This window comes from Abramis brama (genome assembly GCF_963993115.1).
Source record: "Abramis brama genome assembly, chromosome: 1".
Taxonomy (NCBI): Eukaryota; Metazoa; Chordata; class Actinopteri; order Cypriniformes; family Leuciscidae; genus Abramis; species Abramis brama.
This window is the reverse complement of record NC_139963.1, coordinates 68,567,323-68,584,086: the sequence shown is the minus strand read 5'-3', so window position 1 is coordinate 68,584,086 and position 16,764 is coordinate 68,567,323. Positions and strand designations below refer to the sequence as shown.

Sequence of the window (16,764 nt, the reverse complement as noted above, 5' to 3'; positions counted from 1 at the left end):
TCAGGATCAGTTCAGTCATCAGAGCAACAGCGTTCAGGACAACAACACCGACTGATCCAAACACATACACAGGAACAACACGGAGAAGATCTGGAAGATACAATAATACAGTTTTATATCTTCACCATTAGAGAAAATAATAATACAGTTTCATATCTTCACCAATAGAGATTATAATACAGTTTATATCATAACTTTGCCATCATCACCTTTGGGGCAAAAGGTTGAGAAGCACGTTATCTTCAGGAAATTGTCACAGTGTCTGGTTGGTGTTCCCTGGTTGTCCACTAGAGGTCTCTTCCCCATACCATCACCATCACATTAGGCACTGCATTTCCCATAAGCCTTTGCCTGTACTCATTACTGGTCATTTGCACACAGCTGTTTCCACTCACATTGTTTGTGTCTGCTTATTTATACCCTGTCTGTTTCATTCACTGTCATGGAATCCTTGTTTAATGTCACTTGTATGGATTTTTGACCCTTTGTCTGGATGATTTACAATTACGGATTACCCTATTAAACCCTATTAAATGCACTTGGATCTATCTATTTGTGTGCGTGTCGTGACAGAAATACACTGTATTTTAATGTCTTTTTTATCCTCTCCGCAACTAAACTATAGCGAGTTAGAGAACCTTTAAAGAATTATACAGGGCTTTATAACACATCAACCAAAGAACCACTGAAGAACCACATTTTAATAAGGAATAATAAATTATTCAAAAAATATTTTGTAGAATAAGGATTTCCATCAGTCATTGACAGAAGTTGAATAAAACATGACAGTAACACACAATATTCATACACAAACACACCCTTATGTTTCACACACATTTGTTCTTGATTGAGGAAACAACATTATAGTGAACTAGACGAGTAAAGTTTGTAAACAAACTTTAAAATTGGCTTGAAAAAGCATTGTCTGAAAGTTTGAAATAACTTTGACAAGCTTAAAGTTTGAATTGAATGGGTTTAGCATGATTTACCGCGTTACTAGCATGATTTACCACATTGTTAGCACGTTTTAACATTTAGCAGGAATTACCATGTAGCTAACATGATTTAGCATGCTGTTAGCATGAATTACCATTTTGCTTACATGTTGTTAGCATGAATTACCATGTAGCTAACATGATTTGGCATTCTGTTAGCATGAATTAACAATGTGTTAGCAAGAATTAGCATGATGCTAATATGTTTTATCATGTTGTTAACATGAATGATTTTGCATTAATTACCATGTAGCTAACATGATTTTAACATGATTTAGCATGTTGTTAGCATGAATTATTATTGTGCTAACATGTTTTAGCATGTTGCTAACATGATTTAGCATGATGCTATCATGAATTAGCATTTTGCTAACATGTTTTAAAATGTTGTTAACATGAATTACAATGTTGTTAGCATTAATTACCATGTAGTTAACATGATTTGACATTCTGTTAGCATGAATTAGCATTGTGTTAGTATGAATTAGCATGATGCTATAATGTTTTATCATGTTGCTAGCATGAATTACCATGTTGCTAACATGATTTAATATGCTGTTAACACAAATGAGCTTTTTGCTAATGTTTAAACATGTTGCTAGCATGCTTTAACATTAATTACCATGTAGCTAACATGACAGATACATAGTGGATGAAGCTTAAATACTCTATTGGAGTTTATGTATTAAAGTTTTGACCCCCTCAATGAAAGCGAATGGGACTTTTATGATTTTAATGAAAACTGTAAGTCAGATCCGTTATAAAAGATAATAGCGAGTCAGAACAGTGTGAAGGTCTGAGAGAGTTTGGTGTTTGTAGCTTTAAAGCTCTAGGAGGAGATGCTGTCTAAACTCAGGCTCAGAAGAAGAAGAAGTTTGAATAGTAGATCAGTAAGTGAAGTAAGTTTGATCAAGCAAACTTAAATATCAGCAGGAGATCATAAACACACACGAGGAACAGGATTTCATGAAGATCATTATTATAACGACATAATTAAAGCTGTGCTGAGATGGTAAACGCTGAATAACTCTGTAAAACATCTGAGGTTGACAGAAGTTTACCGTAAATATACATCTGCAGCGTTTCAGGATTTATAGATTTAACTTACAGTAAAAAGCTGTATTTCATTAACTGGTGTAATGTTATGAAGTACTAAAATACCATAAAAGCACAGGTGATGGTGAGAAAGGTCAAAGTTCATGATGAGATTAGTACTAATATAGAAGCTGTACACTGTCATTCACACACACACACACACACACACACACACACACACACTAAACACCATCATAGACACACACACACACACACACACACACACACACACACTAAACACCATCATAGACACACACACGACACTGAAATAATGCAGTGAACATCAACAACATTAGATGCAACATAAAGCCCTAATGTACAGACCTTATAAGAAAATAAACAGTTTCTCACTGTATATAGTAAGTTACAGTCTTTTAGAGTTAAAATGAGGATAGTTTTCAGTGTAGAGACTCGATCTCTCCAGAAGAGGAGAACAGAAGAGAGTGAGGAGAATAAACCAGAGCAGAGATGATGATTAATATTAATACTGTACCCCATTTAAATGAGTATGTGAAGTTTATCACTGTCCAGAGTGACTGAAGAAACAGGATCACACAGACCCATCCGACACGATCTGAACATCAACACACACATCAGATCATCACTGACAGTGTTCATCAACACACACATCAGATCATCACTGACAGTGTTCATCAACACACACACATTTAACTTTAGCACACTTCAGAATAAAGCTAATATACAGCAGAGATGTTTCAGATATATAATTTAATATAATCATACCCTTCTCCTTCGCCAGAGCTGTGATGTAGAAATAGATAATTACAGCATTGGCCAATAACATGAACATTATCCACACTGATCTCCTGACCGAAGGTGAACCTGAAAAACATATTTAGTATTAGTGTAAAATTGCATATCTGTGTTTGACACTCACTGAGTAAAAGAGACCATACAATAAACATTATATATAAAACATTTCATAAATATTCAAAACAACTGAACACAGATTATTCTCATTTAACCCTCCACTCAAAATCTGTAAAGATCAGACATTCATAATGACACAAGCGTTTATGAATTATATATTGATCAGATTATGATGTTATTTGTGTTTATATGTGTCACGTTCTGGGTTTTGTTTCTTATTCTTGGTTCTCGTCTTGTCATGTGATTCCCTGTTTGTCATGTGATCCTGCCATGTGTCTTGTCATTGGTTAATCGTCTGATTATTATTCACAGGTGTCCCTTGTCTTGTCATTAGTCTTGTGTATTTAAGCCCTCATGTTTGCCCTGTGTCTTTGTCTAGTATTGAATGTTTCAAGTTGTGTTTATGCCATGTCCAGGTTCTTGTTTTGAGTTACCAGTTTACAGCCTTTATGTTTGATTTTGTTTATTATAATTAAAGTTGCATTTGGGTCCGCTCCATCTTGCCTCCAGAGGATTCATTCGTTACAGAATACTAGACCAAACCATGGACCCAGTAACTAAACTCTGCTCCATCTTCCAGGATGGCCAGCCCATAGAGGACTATGTGGGTGAGTTTGTGGCTTGTTGCCACCTGGCCCCGCTGGACGACAGGGAACTTAAAGATTGTTTTTGGATGGGACTGGATCAGGACGTGAGTCTTTATTTGCCTGAGGTTGACCCGAGATGGACTCTAGCTCAATATATAGATTTTGTTTTGCTATTTTGAGCCCACTCAGCCTGTCAGCCCTGTCAAGCCCGGTAAACTAGAGCTCCGTAACCACCCTGGATCAGACGCTGGGATCATCTGGCCCCGAGCCTGCAAGCTGGTCTCGAATAGCGCCGATCTGTCGTCAAAAATGTTCGACCCAGTCCTTATGTCTGTCAGGGGGGCCTTCAAGTATGCTACTCCAGCTGATCCAGAGTCAGTCACCAGCACTAGTGACCCTGCACGTCACGTCAGTCCTGCCGAGCCAGAGCTTCACCTCAGTCCTGCCGAGCCAGAGCTTCACGACAGTCCTGCCGAGCCAGAGCTTCACGATGTCACGTCTGCCGATCCAGAGACTGTTCACGTCACTTCTGCCGATCCCGAGACTGTTCACGTCACGTCTGCCGATCCAGAGACTATTCACGTCACGCCCGCCGAGCCAGTGTCTCCGGACAAGATGGCCACCGCCGAGCCAGTGTCTCCGGACAAGATGGCCGCCGCCGAGCCAGTGTCTCCGGACAAGATGGCCGCCGCCGCCGCCGAACCAGTGTCTCAGGACAAGATGGCCACCGCCGCCGAACCAGTGTCTCAGGACAAGATGGTCTGCGCCAAGCCAGTGTCTCAGGACAAGATGGTCGCCGCCGAGCCAATGTCTCAGTACAAGATGGTCTCCGCCGAGCCAGTGTCTCCGGACAAGATGGCCGCCGCCGCCGAACCAGTGTCTCAGGACAAGATGGTCTCCGCCAAGCCAGTGTCCTCAGCAGAGATGGCCGCCGACACGCCTGAACCTGAGCCCTCAGCAGAGATGGCCACTGACACGCCTGAACCTGAGCCCTCAGCAGAGATAGCCGCTGCCACGGTGTCTGTTCCTTTCCCTGAGCCGGTGTCTGTTCCTGTTCCGGAGCCGGTGTCTGTTCCTGTTCCTGTTCCGGAGCCGGTTCCTGTTCCGGAGCCGGTGTCTGTTCCTGTTCCGGAGCCGGTGTCTGTTCCTGTGCCATGGCCGCCTGAAGGTTCGTTTCCTCCCTGGCCGCCTGAAGGGTCGTCTCCTCCCTGGTCGCCTGCACTGCCTGCTCCTCCCTGGTCGCCTGAAGGGTCGTCTCCTCCCTGGTCGCCTGCACAGCCTGCTCCGCCCTGGTCGCCTGCACAGCCTGCTCCGCCCTGGTCGCCTGCACAGCCTGCTCCGCCCTGGTCGCCTGCACAGCCTGCTCCTCCCTGGCCGCCTGAAGGGTTGTCTCCTCCCTGGTCGCCTGCACAGCCTGCTCCGCCCTGGTCGCCTGCACAGCCTGCTCCGCCCTGGTCGCCTGCACAGCCTGCTCCGCCCTGGTCGCCTGCACAGCCTGCTCCGCCCTGGTCGCCTGCACAGCCTGCTCCGCCCTGGTCGCCTGCACAGCCTGCTCCGCCCTGGTCGCCTGCACAGCCTGCTCCGCCCTGGTCACCTGCACAGCCTGATCCGCCCTGTCCTCCCATCCTGCCGCAGTCTCCAGGTCCTCTGCCGCTCCACGGGCCTGGCCCTCCATCCCGCCCCCGGGTCCGCCTCAGCTCCACCACCCTCCTGAACTATTTTTTTTGTTTTGATGGGCGTCGGGAGTCTCCCATAGAGGGGGGGCTATGTCACGTTCTGGGTTTTGTTTCTTGTTCTTGGTTCTCGTCTTGTCATGTGATTCCCTGTTTGTCATGTGATTCCCTGTTTGTCATGTGATTCCCTGTTTGTCATGTGATCCTGCCATGTGTCTTGTCATTGGTTAATCGTCTTATTATTCACAGGTGTCCCTTGTCTGGTCATTAGTCTTGTGTATTTAAGCCCTCATGTTTGCCCTGTGTCTTTGTCTAGTATTGAATGTTTCAAGTTGTTTATGCCATGTCCAGGTTCTTGTTTTGAGTTACCAGTTTACAGCCTTTATGTTTGATTTTGTTTATTATAATTAAAGTTGCATTTGGGTCCGCTCCATCTTGCCTCCAGAGGATTCATTCGTTACAATATGAGGGAACAGATCATAATTTATCAAACACTTACAGCCCATTCGTTCTCCACATACTGTGTCCCAGTCGTAGTTTGTCACTGTTGTAAACACTGGTAACACTACAACAATGATGAATCCTGGAAACAGAAGAAATTATATTAATGCAGAGATTATATTAATACAGTTATTATATTAATGCAGTGATTATATTAATGCAGAGATTATATATTAATGCAGAGATTATATTAATGCAGAGATTATATATATATATATATATATATATATATACAGTATATGAATGACTCTCAGTGTATAATGAGTTAAAGTGAAAGACTTCAGTTATTATATCCACCACTCGTTATATTTACAGTGTGTTGATTCAGTTCTGCCTGTAAGATGAAGATGTGTGTGTTATTGTCAGCATTTGAAGACTCGATCAGACAGAATGTGTGTTTCTTCAGGTTTGATAACGTGACACACAACTCTGGCTTTTCTGATGATGAAACATGATTTCTTCTGTTCATGTGTGTCGAGACAGTTCAGAAATCCCGACCGGCTGATGCTTTACAGTCCGGAGTAAAGAGTATAAGCCACTGATCTATATAATGTCATTCTATACACTTAATTACAAAATAATTCACATTTAACATCTGCAATTTCTGAATTAAAAGGTGGGGCTTAATTGTATTAAAAGCAGAACTAAAATCAACAAATAACAGATGTGCAGAAGATCATGAAGGATCATGTGACACTGAAGACTGGAGTAATGATGCTGAACATTCAGCTTTGATAAATTACACTTTACTAGATATTCACATAGGAAACAGCTGCTTTACAGTGGAATAATATTTCACAATATCACTGTATTTTCATCAAATAACTGCAGCATTGGTGAGCAGAAGAGACTTCTTTTAAAAACATTAAAAAATCTTACAGATCTAAAAATGTGTTTTATTTCTGTCACACACACTGTACAATCTGCAAATTACTACAATAACTTTGACAACAATAACTTTAAGTTATAAGTGTGTGTGTGTTACAGTGTTGGGCGCTGTCCCAGATGGAACCCTAAGCACTCGCGGTCTTCCTCTGAGTCCGCACTTTCATGACGTGATGCCGCTTTGACTGTCGGGAAGAAGTCATCAGCGCGGGCTCGGCAAAAGTGCGCATCGAGGGCGCAAATCAACCACACGGGGGCGCTCGCGAGCACCCTTCTGAGATCTAAAAATGACAAATGGGACACACTGCGGTCTCACGGACACGCGCACGCGGCGGCCATTGTAAGTCCACAAGACCGAAAGTGCTCATGAAGTGTGTCATTCGGGACAGGGCCAATAAATTAGTGTGTGTGTGTGTGTGTGTGTGTGTGTGTGTGTGTGTGTGTGTGTGTGTGTGTGTGTGTGTGTCCAACACTGAGGAAGAGTGTGTGTGTGTGTGTGTGTGTGTGTGTGTGTGTGTGTGTGTGTTCAACAACACGGAGGAAGAGTGTCAAGTTCACATTAATAAAATCGTGTTGTACAACTTTATTGTAGAAATCAAATGAACTTGTTTGAAATAAATGCTGCATTTTAAAGATACTTTAATATTTTAAAGTTATGTTATGAAAAACACTTTTCTTTTTCCTCTTTCATCCTCAAATAAACTGTAATTAATAAATCAGATCAATATATTTTAATAGTGAGTGTGAATGAAGCATTAATATCTCAGATGCGTCTGGAATATTTCCACAGATTTCTCTTGATTTTATGTTAATACTGTTGAACAGTGAATAATGTTTTCTTGCACTGTTACTCATAAATGAATATGAATAGTTGATAAATGTAAACTGACCTCCTCTCGATCCGAAGCTGAGCAACAGGAGGATGAACTGCAGTGAAGGAAGAATATAAAAGATTATACCAGCCACAACATTGAATATAGTCTTGATCCGGTCACTGATCTCCACAGTTAATCTAATCAACACTGTAGAAGAAAAACAGCAATTAATAAATCATCCAAATGTCTGATCTGATTGTGCATTAATGTCATGATAATCAATAAGTACAGAAGTAAACTCACTTCACTAATTCATCATTTAATCTGGACAGACAATCTTCACACAATCATTCAAAACTATATAAACTTATAAATATCATAAACTATACTCGAAACATCTTAAACACACAAGGAAAAACTCACTATACTGTATCAAAAACACGTAATATTACACACATTAACAGCATTATGTGGAGATTATGAAACATGTTGGCAATAATAGATGTGTGAGTAAGAGTCTCCATAATAAATCTCTGGAATTATACACTGTAATTAATAAAACACTGTAATCACGAGTGCTTTTGTTGAGATAATGAACACTTACTCAAAGCTGAAACAACATTATTAGTTATTGTAATGTTGAATTAAGCTTCTGATAGTTAATATTATTTTTACAGAATCTGTTGCAGGAATTTGATTCCCTCAAAAACTGTAGATCCACTGATCAATAATAATAATAATAATAATAATAATAATAATAATAATAACAATAATAATATATACTGACATAAGTGGATCTGATCTCTGTTTTTATTAAAGTGTGTAATTGCTTTAGATGATTATAACAATCATGAATAATGACGAGCATCATAATCACCTTTATAACCAGAACATGTTGAACGTGTCTTCTGAAATATTAATATACAGTATGTGTGTTTATCTATGGATGACTGAACTGATGGTATCTGGCATTTGTGATCAGAGGTCAGGGACTATATACATAAATAAATGATTGACACATTAAAAAGAAAATAAAAGAGATTGAAATGAGGGATTAGTTGAGCTGTGACATCACTAATGCTGGTTCTGATCACATCATATTTATCATAAAGATATGAAAGCCAAAACAACAGCATTATCTTACAGCGCTTGACCTGAGTCGATTCATGATCCACAGGTGTGTGTGTGTGTGTAAATGTCACCTCTGAAAACCAGCTCTGCACACAGTCTCTCTCTCTGTGTGTGTGTGTGTGTGTGTGTGTGTGCGTGCGTGCGTGCGTGCGTGCATGCGTGTGTGGACGGCAGGTGGACAATGCTCTCGAGTCAAATATGGTTCTCGACGGCTGGAAAAAATAAACCAAACAATGTTTAAACTTTTTTTTTTTTCAATAACCAAAGGTAGTGTGTCGATTCACTTAAAAATCCACACATCACATATTTTAAAATATTACATAATCCATCGATGCCTTTGTCATGTAACACACCGACCAATCATCATCATCATCTGGCACAACAAGTTCACATTTCATTGGACAATGTGAAGCGAAGCGGTAATTTCCCGATCATTCATAAATCGGTTGAAAATTACAGACGAATTTACATTAATGAAGCGATCTGAATCTCGTTGAACTAATGGATGTTAATTAGCGATCTGAATCTCGTTGAGCTAATGGATGTTAATTAGCGATCTGAATCTCGTTGAGCTAATGGATGTTAATTAGCGATCTGAATCTCGTTGAGCTAATGGATGTTAATTAGCGATCTGAATCTCGTTGAGCTAATGGATGTTAATTAGCGATCTGAATCTCGTTGAGCTAATGGATGTTAATTGACTACAAAGCTCTGCACAACAGCAGCACCAGAAGCAGCAGTGATGGGAAGTATTGAAGTCACGTGTGTTTAGTCTGTATTGATACACCGTTCACAGTTTGATCAAACTTTCATAGTTTTTCAGTGAAGCCCAGCGCCACCTACAGGCTATAATGTGTCGACGTGAAAGGACTTTATTATTTTAACAGTTTTGATAATGATGCAGCAATAGTATAATAGTGTGTACAGTACCGGTCAAACATTTGAGCACATTACTATTTTATGTTTTTTAAGGCGAGACACGGCAGGCAAAAACCATCGTTTTTTTTTCACTGGTCAATTTTGAGATTTTGGGCTATATGTCTTCAATAACATGTCTTCTTTCAGATTTGTGCTGAAAAAAAGTCCAAAATACACATTTAGGTCTTTATTTTATTACACTTTGTCTGTTTGCGTCTGTAGATTTCGCCTAAATTCACCAAAAGTTGGCGTTCTAAATCATCCACTGCTCCGCGGTCGCTCTTTGCTCCCTATCATCAAATGCACCGCTGGAAAGCTCTCTCTTTCCTTTGCAATGCTGTCGGATCCAAATTTGGTCATTTCCTGTTGATCAGCAACCAATCATGAAAGTAAAATGGGTGATTTAACTCGAAATGCGCAATCTCATTGGCTGATGCCAATTTCTGACAACGTGATTCGTTCAGAATCATCACGTGCGCGCTCTGACATTTCCGCGCCGGTAGTTCAAAATGTCGAAAGATATGCGTGTAAAAGTCTCTCAGAAAAGACAAAAACAGTTGTCATTAGCTAGAAGACACAAGGGATTACCAACGAAGACAGAAGATGATGAAATGCCATCACATAGTGCGTCGATGCGTAAACTGTCTTTTGGAAAACAGGAGTGTTCAGACAGCGGAGGTAATCAAAGCGCCACACAGCAGTGGCTGATAGTTCATGTAGCGCGTTTGAATGAACTGATCGGTGGTTTAATTTGTCCTAATTGCGCAGGGAAGCTGAAAGTTAACATTGATCCGAAGAATCATGGGTTCTGTAGTAGTTTAGTACTAGAGTGCAGTCTCTGCAAAGAAGATAGGTACAGGCAAAGTGTCTACACATCTACGCATCTACAAGACGCATCCAGGAACGATGTGGCGTTTGATGTGAATGTGCGAATGGTGCTGTTAGCTCATGAGTTAGGCTTGGGATATGCAGCTCTAAAAAAAATCAGCAAAGTGTTGGGGATTCCTGGTCTTCATGTTAAAACGTATCAGAGACACCAAAAGACAGTAACAGGTATAAGAAAATCTCTCTCTCTCTCTCTCTCTCTCTCTCTCGTGGCATTATAGATTATGGCCTCCATCTATTTGTGTTTTATAATATGGATGAACAGTTAGTAATAAGCTATAAATTTAATTTCAGTTGCTGAAATTGAGAGAGGCTTGGAGTCACTGCAGAGAACCAGGGATCAGATCAGGCAGGCATACGCAGATATTGACCCTGATGTGGCTGAGATAGTAAGGGAGATGAGGATGCCATGATTAATATCAGTGTGTCTTTTGATGGCACCTGGCAGAAGAGAGGCTTCACGTCCCACTACGGCATTGGTGTGTGCATCGACATCCTCACTGGGCTGGTAGTGGACTTTGAGGTGCTATCCTCCTACTGCCATGCTTGTACCCTGAGAGAGTGTGCTAGGCGAGGTGGTAAGATTACGCGGGAGGAATTTGAAAGATGGAAGGAGAGTCATGTAGACTGGGCAAAAAACTTCTCAGGGTCAAGTAAGGCCATGGAGCAGGAGGCAGCCAAGAGGATGTGGGCCAGGTCTGTGTCTCAGCATCAGCTGCGCTACACAGAGATGCTGTCAGATGGGGACAGTGCAGCATTCAAGGAGGTGGTTGCGCTCAACCCATACCCTGGACATGAAATTGTCAAGCTTGAGTGCATAAATCACGCTCACAAGCGTATGGGCACAGCACTTAGGAAACTGAGTGCTGAGCGTAAGTTAGGGGGCAAAGGTCAGGGTAAGCTCACTGCCAAGAAATGTAAATCCTTGCAGAATTATTATAGGGGGGCTATTCTAAATAATCAAGGGTCACTGGATCAAATGAAGGCAGAAATATGGGCAGGTCTCCTCCACTCCATGTCTAGTGATAAAAGTCCTACACACACTAGGTGTAATCCATCCTGGTGTTGGTACAGGAGAGCAGAGGAGAATGGAGAAAAGCCAGAGAGCCATAGTCTTCACACAGGAAACTTTTTATCACGGGAGGTGGGTCAGAAGCTCATCCCTGTCTATCACCGTATGTCCAGTGACAGCCTGCTCAAACGCATGTAGCATGGAGGCACTCAGAATGCCAACGAATGCCTCAACTCGGTCATATGGGCCCGATGTCCAAAAACAGTCTTTGTGGGGAAAAGCAGAGTTGAGGCTGCAGCCAGTATGGCTATTTCTATATTTAATGAGGGTGCCTCTGCCATGCTGGCTGTGATGGAGAAACTGTGGCTTCAGAGCACAGTTGTAACTGTCAATGCAATGAAGGATGACGACATGGTTAGGATTTCAAAAGCCAATAGTGTCCATTCCGCTAGTGCAAAACAGAGACGTAAAAGTGTAAGCACAACCAAAAAAGTTAAAAGACACCAGCAGGAGATGGAGGAGGGCCCTACATATGGTGCTGGCATGGATATGTAGACTAAAATGTTAGGCGAAGTGTCAGGTGTAAAGGTTGTGTTCAAGTGTAAAGGTTGTGTTCTGTCAGTTTGAAGTTTGTGATGTAATGGTCTTCAGTTGAAGGCCATGTTTATGTGTTAATCCAAACAAGTTAATTTAGTCTACTATTTGTATTTCTAATACAAATTCTTTCTTATACGACAGGTTTAAAGTTTGTTGTCATACCTTGACAGTTTCGACTGCTGACTCTGCAGTCATCTTCAGAAGCGTCACGTGATGTTGCTGTGGGTGTGATATATTTCGTTTTGGTCACACCTGTGTGATGGACTGTTGATGTGTTGTTTTGATGTGGTGTTTTGGATGTTTTGATCAGTGATGGATGAAGCAATAATGAGTTTTGGATGTTATACAGTGTGATACATGGATTTTACTTGGACCTAAAGCATATTTTGTATGTAATTCATGGCTTTCGATGGAAATTAGTAGAATTTTGCCATAAAAAACTTCAAAGGCCGTTTTCTCAAAATGAGTTTTTTCTCACACTCCTAGTGACGATTTTTCACTTTCAAATATATGCAAATTAGCGCATATTTAATTCAATATAGCCTGATTATCATATTTAAACATAAAATTAAAGAGAACTTGCAATATATTTTTTTCTCCTATTCATGTGAGTAATCAACTGGTAAAGTTTCATGGTGATATCTCTAAGTTAAATTTTTTACCCTATTCACCTGTAGTGTCTCGCCTTAAATAAGTCTCTTATGCACATCAAGTCTGCATTTATTTGATCAAAAATACAGAAAACAATTATTACAATTTAAAATAAAGGTTTTCTATGTGAATATACAGTAAAGTGTAATTTATTCCTGTGATCAAAGCTGAATGTTCAGCATCATTACTCCAGTCTTCAGTGTCACATGATCCTTCACAAATCACTCTAATTTGAGGATTTATCATCAGTGTTGGACATAGTTGAGCTGCTTAATGTTTTGGGGTTTTTTCAGGATTTATTATGAATAAAAAGTAAAAAAAAAAAGAACAGCATTTAATTCAAATAGAAAATACTTTACTGTTGTGGTGTAGTTTAATGCATTTCTGATGTAATTACACATTGAAGATTCAAGATGGCACATCAAGATGGCGCCTTTGTTTGGCATTTGTTTAGCATTTATTTGCTATCATCTCCATGCTCTCTGCTCTGCATCGAGTCTGAATCTGACCACTAAAACTTTAAGATTAAACAAGACGGTTAATTTATATTGTAAAATCTAAAGCGCGGTTTGGCGGTCCCTCACTGAAGCTCTGGTAACTGGTTGCCATAGAAACATGACACGCGCTTGAGACTGCACATGCACGCTAGCTGGATCAACCTAAATATGCTTTTTAACGCAATTTATTTTGAGTGTCCTAATTTTACAAGTTGCAAGTTACAAAACACAAGCAGTGTCTAATCACGGCCGGGTTTTCTCCGAATCTGATCTGATGACTCCGATCGCACGGGTATTAACACAATGTTAAACAGACCCGGGACCCGAAGTAATAAATTCGGACCCGACCCGGACCCGGCTGATCATTTAAAATATAGACCCGAACCCGTACGGGTCCCGGGTCTGGTCCCGGGTCGACGGGTCTCGGGTTCACTGTGAAGACCTCTACTTTAAACCACTGTGTCACCGCTGTTCAGACATACGATCGTGTCACCCTGATGAACATTGGAGTGTATATGGAAGGACTCTGTAACAGCTGGGAGAGTTATAGTCAAACTTTTCCACCCCCGTTGGTGTGTGTACCCAGCCTATTTGATTACCGATTTTTGCTTCGGGGCCGTGGAAATCCCAAGAAGAGACGAAGAAGAAGGGGTTGCAGAGCTGGCGTTCGGGTCGGGATGAGGCTGTCTTTGTGGATGGGGGTGCCCAAGCTTGTCTGCGGGCGGCGGCCGCGGTGGCTGCTGCCGGTTTTTCCCCGGGATATATGTGCTGGGGGCGCTCCGTCGCAGGGTCGCCTTCAGCTCGTCCTGCCCATTGGACGAGATCCCCTTTGGTCATCGTGGGGCGGTGGTGGAGACGCAGTTAGGAAACTGCAGTTTGTTTGTGGCCGACCTGCCTGACCAGCGATTGGCCGCACGGCACCGCTGGAAACCACGTGACTGTACCAGGTGTTTGCGGCCACTACAACTTGCTATTAAGGAAACCGGTCTGCCATCATCGCTCCGTTTAGCGCTGCTCAATGCTCGTTCCATCACTAATAAGGCGCATGCCATCAAAGATCTTTTCACCATGGAAAAGATGGATTTTATGTTCCTTACAGAAACGTGGCAAAAGGATAAGGAAGCTGTACATTTAAATGAGCTCTGCTCTGCAGGCTGCTCAGTGATTGGGACACTTCGAACGGCTCGCCGAGGCGGCGGCCTTGCTGCTGTGTATCGTGATTCGTGACAGATTTTTAAGCAGAGGAATCCACTCTGAAACCTTCTCCTCTTTTGAGTCACAGATGATTAAGGTCGGTTCTGTTAACATATTTCATTGTGTGTTAATTTACCGCCCTCCTGGTCCTGCAGGCATCTTCCTTACTGATTTTACTGATTTTTTAACCTCTATGATCAAGCTGGAGAAAGTTTTAATTATTGGAGATTTTAATCTTCATATTGGTGATGTCTCATGTATTGCAGCTACAGATCTCCCATCCATTACTGACTCTTTTAATTTTACACAACATGTCTCAGGACCTACACACTTAAAGGGGCACACCCTGGACCTTGTTTTCTCATTAGGTCTTGAGATAGTAAATGTGTGTGTGGAGGATGTACATGTGAGTGATCATAGTTGTGTTTTCTTTAACCTGAACTTACCTCGGGACCCCCCGCCTCTGAGAATTAAGGCTCAAAGGAGAGTTATTAACCAGGATGTTGCTGGGAAGTTTGCTATTTTGTTTGATCCATGCCGGCTAAGGGGTTGCAGTGATGCAAATGTGTATGCTGAGTCTTTTAACAGCCAATGTTTAGCAATTTTAGATGAAGTGGCTCCTATGAAATCAAACATTGTCTCTATTAAAAAGCCCTACCCATGGATAAATACATCTATTCAGAGCTGTAGAAGTAAACGTCGGAAAATAGAGCGCTTATGGAAAAGAACTAAACTCGAAGTTCACAGGCTTTATCTTAGGGAATTAACTGCTTCTCTAAATGAACTCCTGAAAAGTGCTAAAACTAACTACTTCTCTCAGCTAATATCCTCTAATAAGAAAAACCCCAAATTCTTGTTTGATACCATTAATTCTATTGTTTCGCCATCTGTTTCTCCAATTGCGGTGCTCTCTCTGTCACAAAGTAATGTATTCCTTAACTTCTTTGTTGAGAAAATTAAGGATATCAGAGCTAGCATTTTACCTCCTCCTGCATACAAGGCTTGCACTTTGGCTCTTTCCCATCCGTGTTTCTCCTTTAAACTAGTGACATTACATGATGTTACCACTCTGCTAGATAAGTTGAAGCCCTCTTATGACCACAGTGATGTTCTCCCGACTATGCTGTTTAAGCAGGTTTTTGATAGTATTGGCCCCTGTGTTGTAGAAATGATCAATACTTCTCTTTTAACTGGTGTGGTTCCTGACTTTTTTAAACATGCTATTGTTGAACCTGTTCTTAAAAAGCCCAGTTTAGACCCATTGCAACCCATGAATTATAGGCCTATATCTAAACTCCCTTTCATGGCTAAGATTCTAGAGAAAGTGGAAGCAGAGCAGCTTACTACTTTCTTAGAGATAAATGATATTTTTTGACAAATATCAGTCAGGTTTCCGTAAAAAACATTCTACGGAAACTGCACTGGTGAAAGTTTCAAGTGATATTTTGATGTCAGCTGATTCTGGGAAGCATACAGTGTTAGTTTTATTGGACCTTACATCTGCCTTTGACACTATTGATCACAATATCATGCTTAATAAACTTCAGGATCTATTAGGGATATGTGGATCAGCTTTAAAATGGTTTTCATCTTACCTTACCGGTAGAAGTTTTAGTGTTTTTATAAATCAGATCATGTCAGATACTGCAGGTTTATCGAGTGGTGTTCCTCAGGGTTCTGTCCTGGGACCGATTCTTTTCCTTCTGTATATACTTCCTCTAGGACAGATAATCAGCCAGTTTCAGGATGTCTCTTATCACTTGTATGCAGATGACAATCAGTTATACTGTTCTTTTAAGCCTACTGAGTTAACTGTCTGAGTAGGATCAAGCAGTGGCTAAATGATAACTTTTTAATGCTGAACTCAGCTAAGACTGAAACTTTAATCATTGCCCCTGAGCAGAGTATCCCTCAGATAAAACAACATATCGGTGCCTTAGGTTCGTCTGTTCAGCCGAGTCTCAGGAGCTTAGGTGTTGTTTTTGATGCGGCCATGTCTCTGGAGAAACACTCGAAGCAACTTATTAAAAACTGTTTCTTTCAATTAAGGAACATTTCTAAGATAAGAGCCTTGGTGTCAAAGGCCGAGTTGGAGATGATCATTCATGCTTTTATTTCGTCTCGTCTAGACTATTGTAACAGTCTTTTTATTTGTCTTAATAAGAAGGATCTTTGTCATCTCCAGACTGTCCAGAATTCTGCTGCTAGGCTTTTAACCCACACGAGTAAAAGGGCACATATTACTCCTGTTTTAGCTTCACTTCATTGGCTACCAGTGAAATTTAGAATGCACTTCAAAATTTTGGTTCTAACTTTTAGAGCTCTACAAGGACAGGCGCCCCCATATATCTCTGACCTGATACGGCTGCGTACGTCCTCACGTAGTCTGAGATCAACAGGCCAGAGATTTTTAGTTGCCCCCCTTACACATTTTAAA

The 16,764-nt window shown here is 41.2% G+C and overlaps 1 protein-coding gene across 1 annotated transcript in view; it reads right to left on the bottom strand.

Moving 5' to 3' along the window:
• Window position 1: 1 nt before the first annotated feature.
• The window catches only part of LOC311097683 (uncharacterized protein), a gene marked incomplete at its 3' end in the record, with an annotated part of 36,992 nt that continues 20,229 nt past the window's right edge, over window positions 2-16,764 (bottom strand). Inside the window, exons 9-13 of the mRNA XM_084137524.1 lie at window positions 7,518-7,649; window positions 5,741-5,824; window positions 2,835-2,933; window positions 2,584-2,664; window positions 2-90 (exon numbers count right to left, since the gene is read on the bottom strand). Coding sequence (XP_083993650.1) covers window positions 2-90; window positions 2,584-2,664; window positions 2,835-2,933; window positions 5,741-5,824; window positions 7,518-7,649 — 485 coding nt within the window. The remainder of the gene's footprint in view (window positions 91-2,583; window positions 2,665-2,834; window positions 2,934-5,740; window positions 5,825-7,517; window positions 7,650-16,764) is intronic.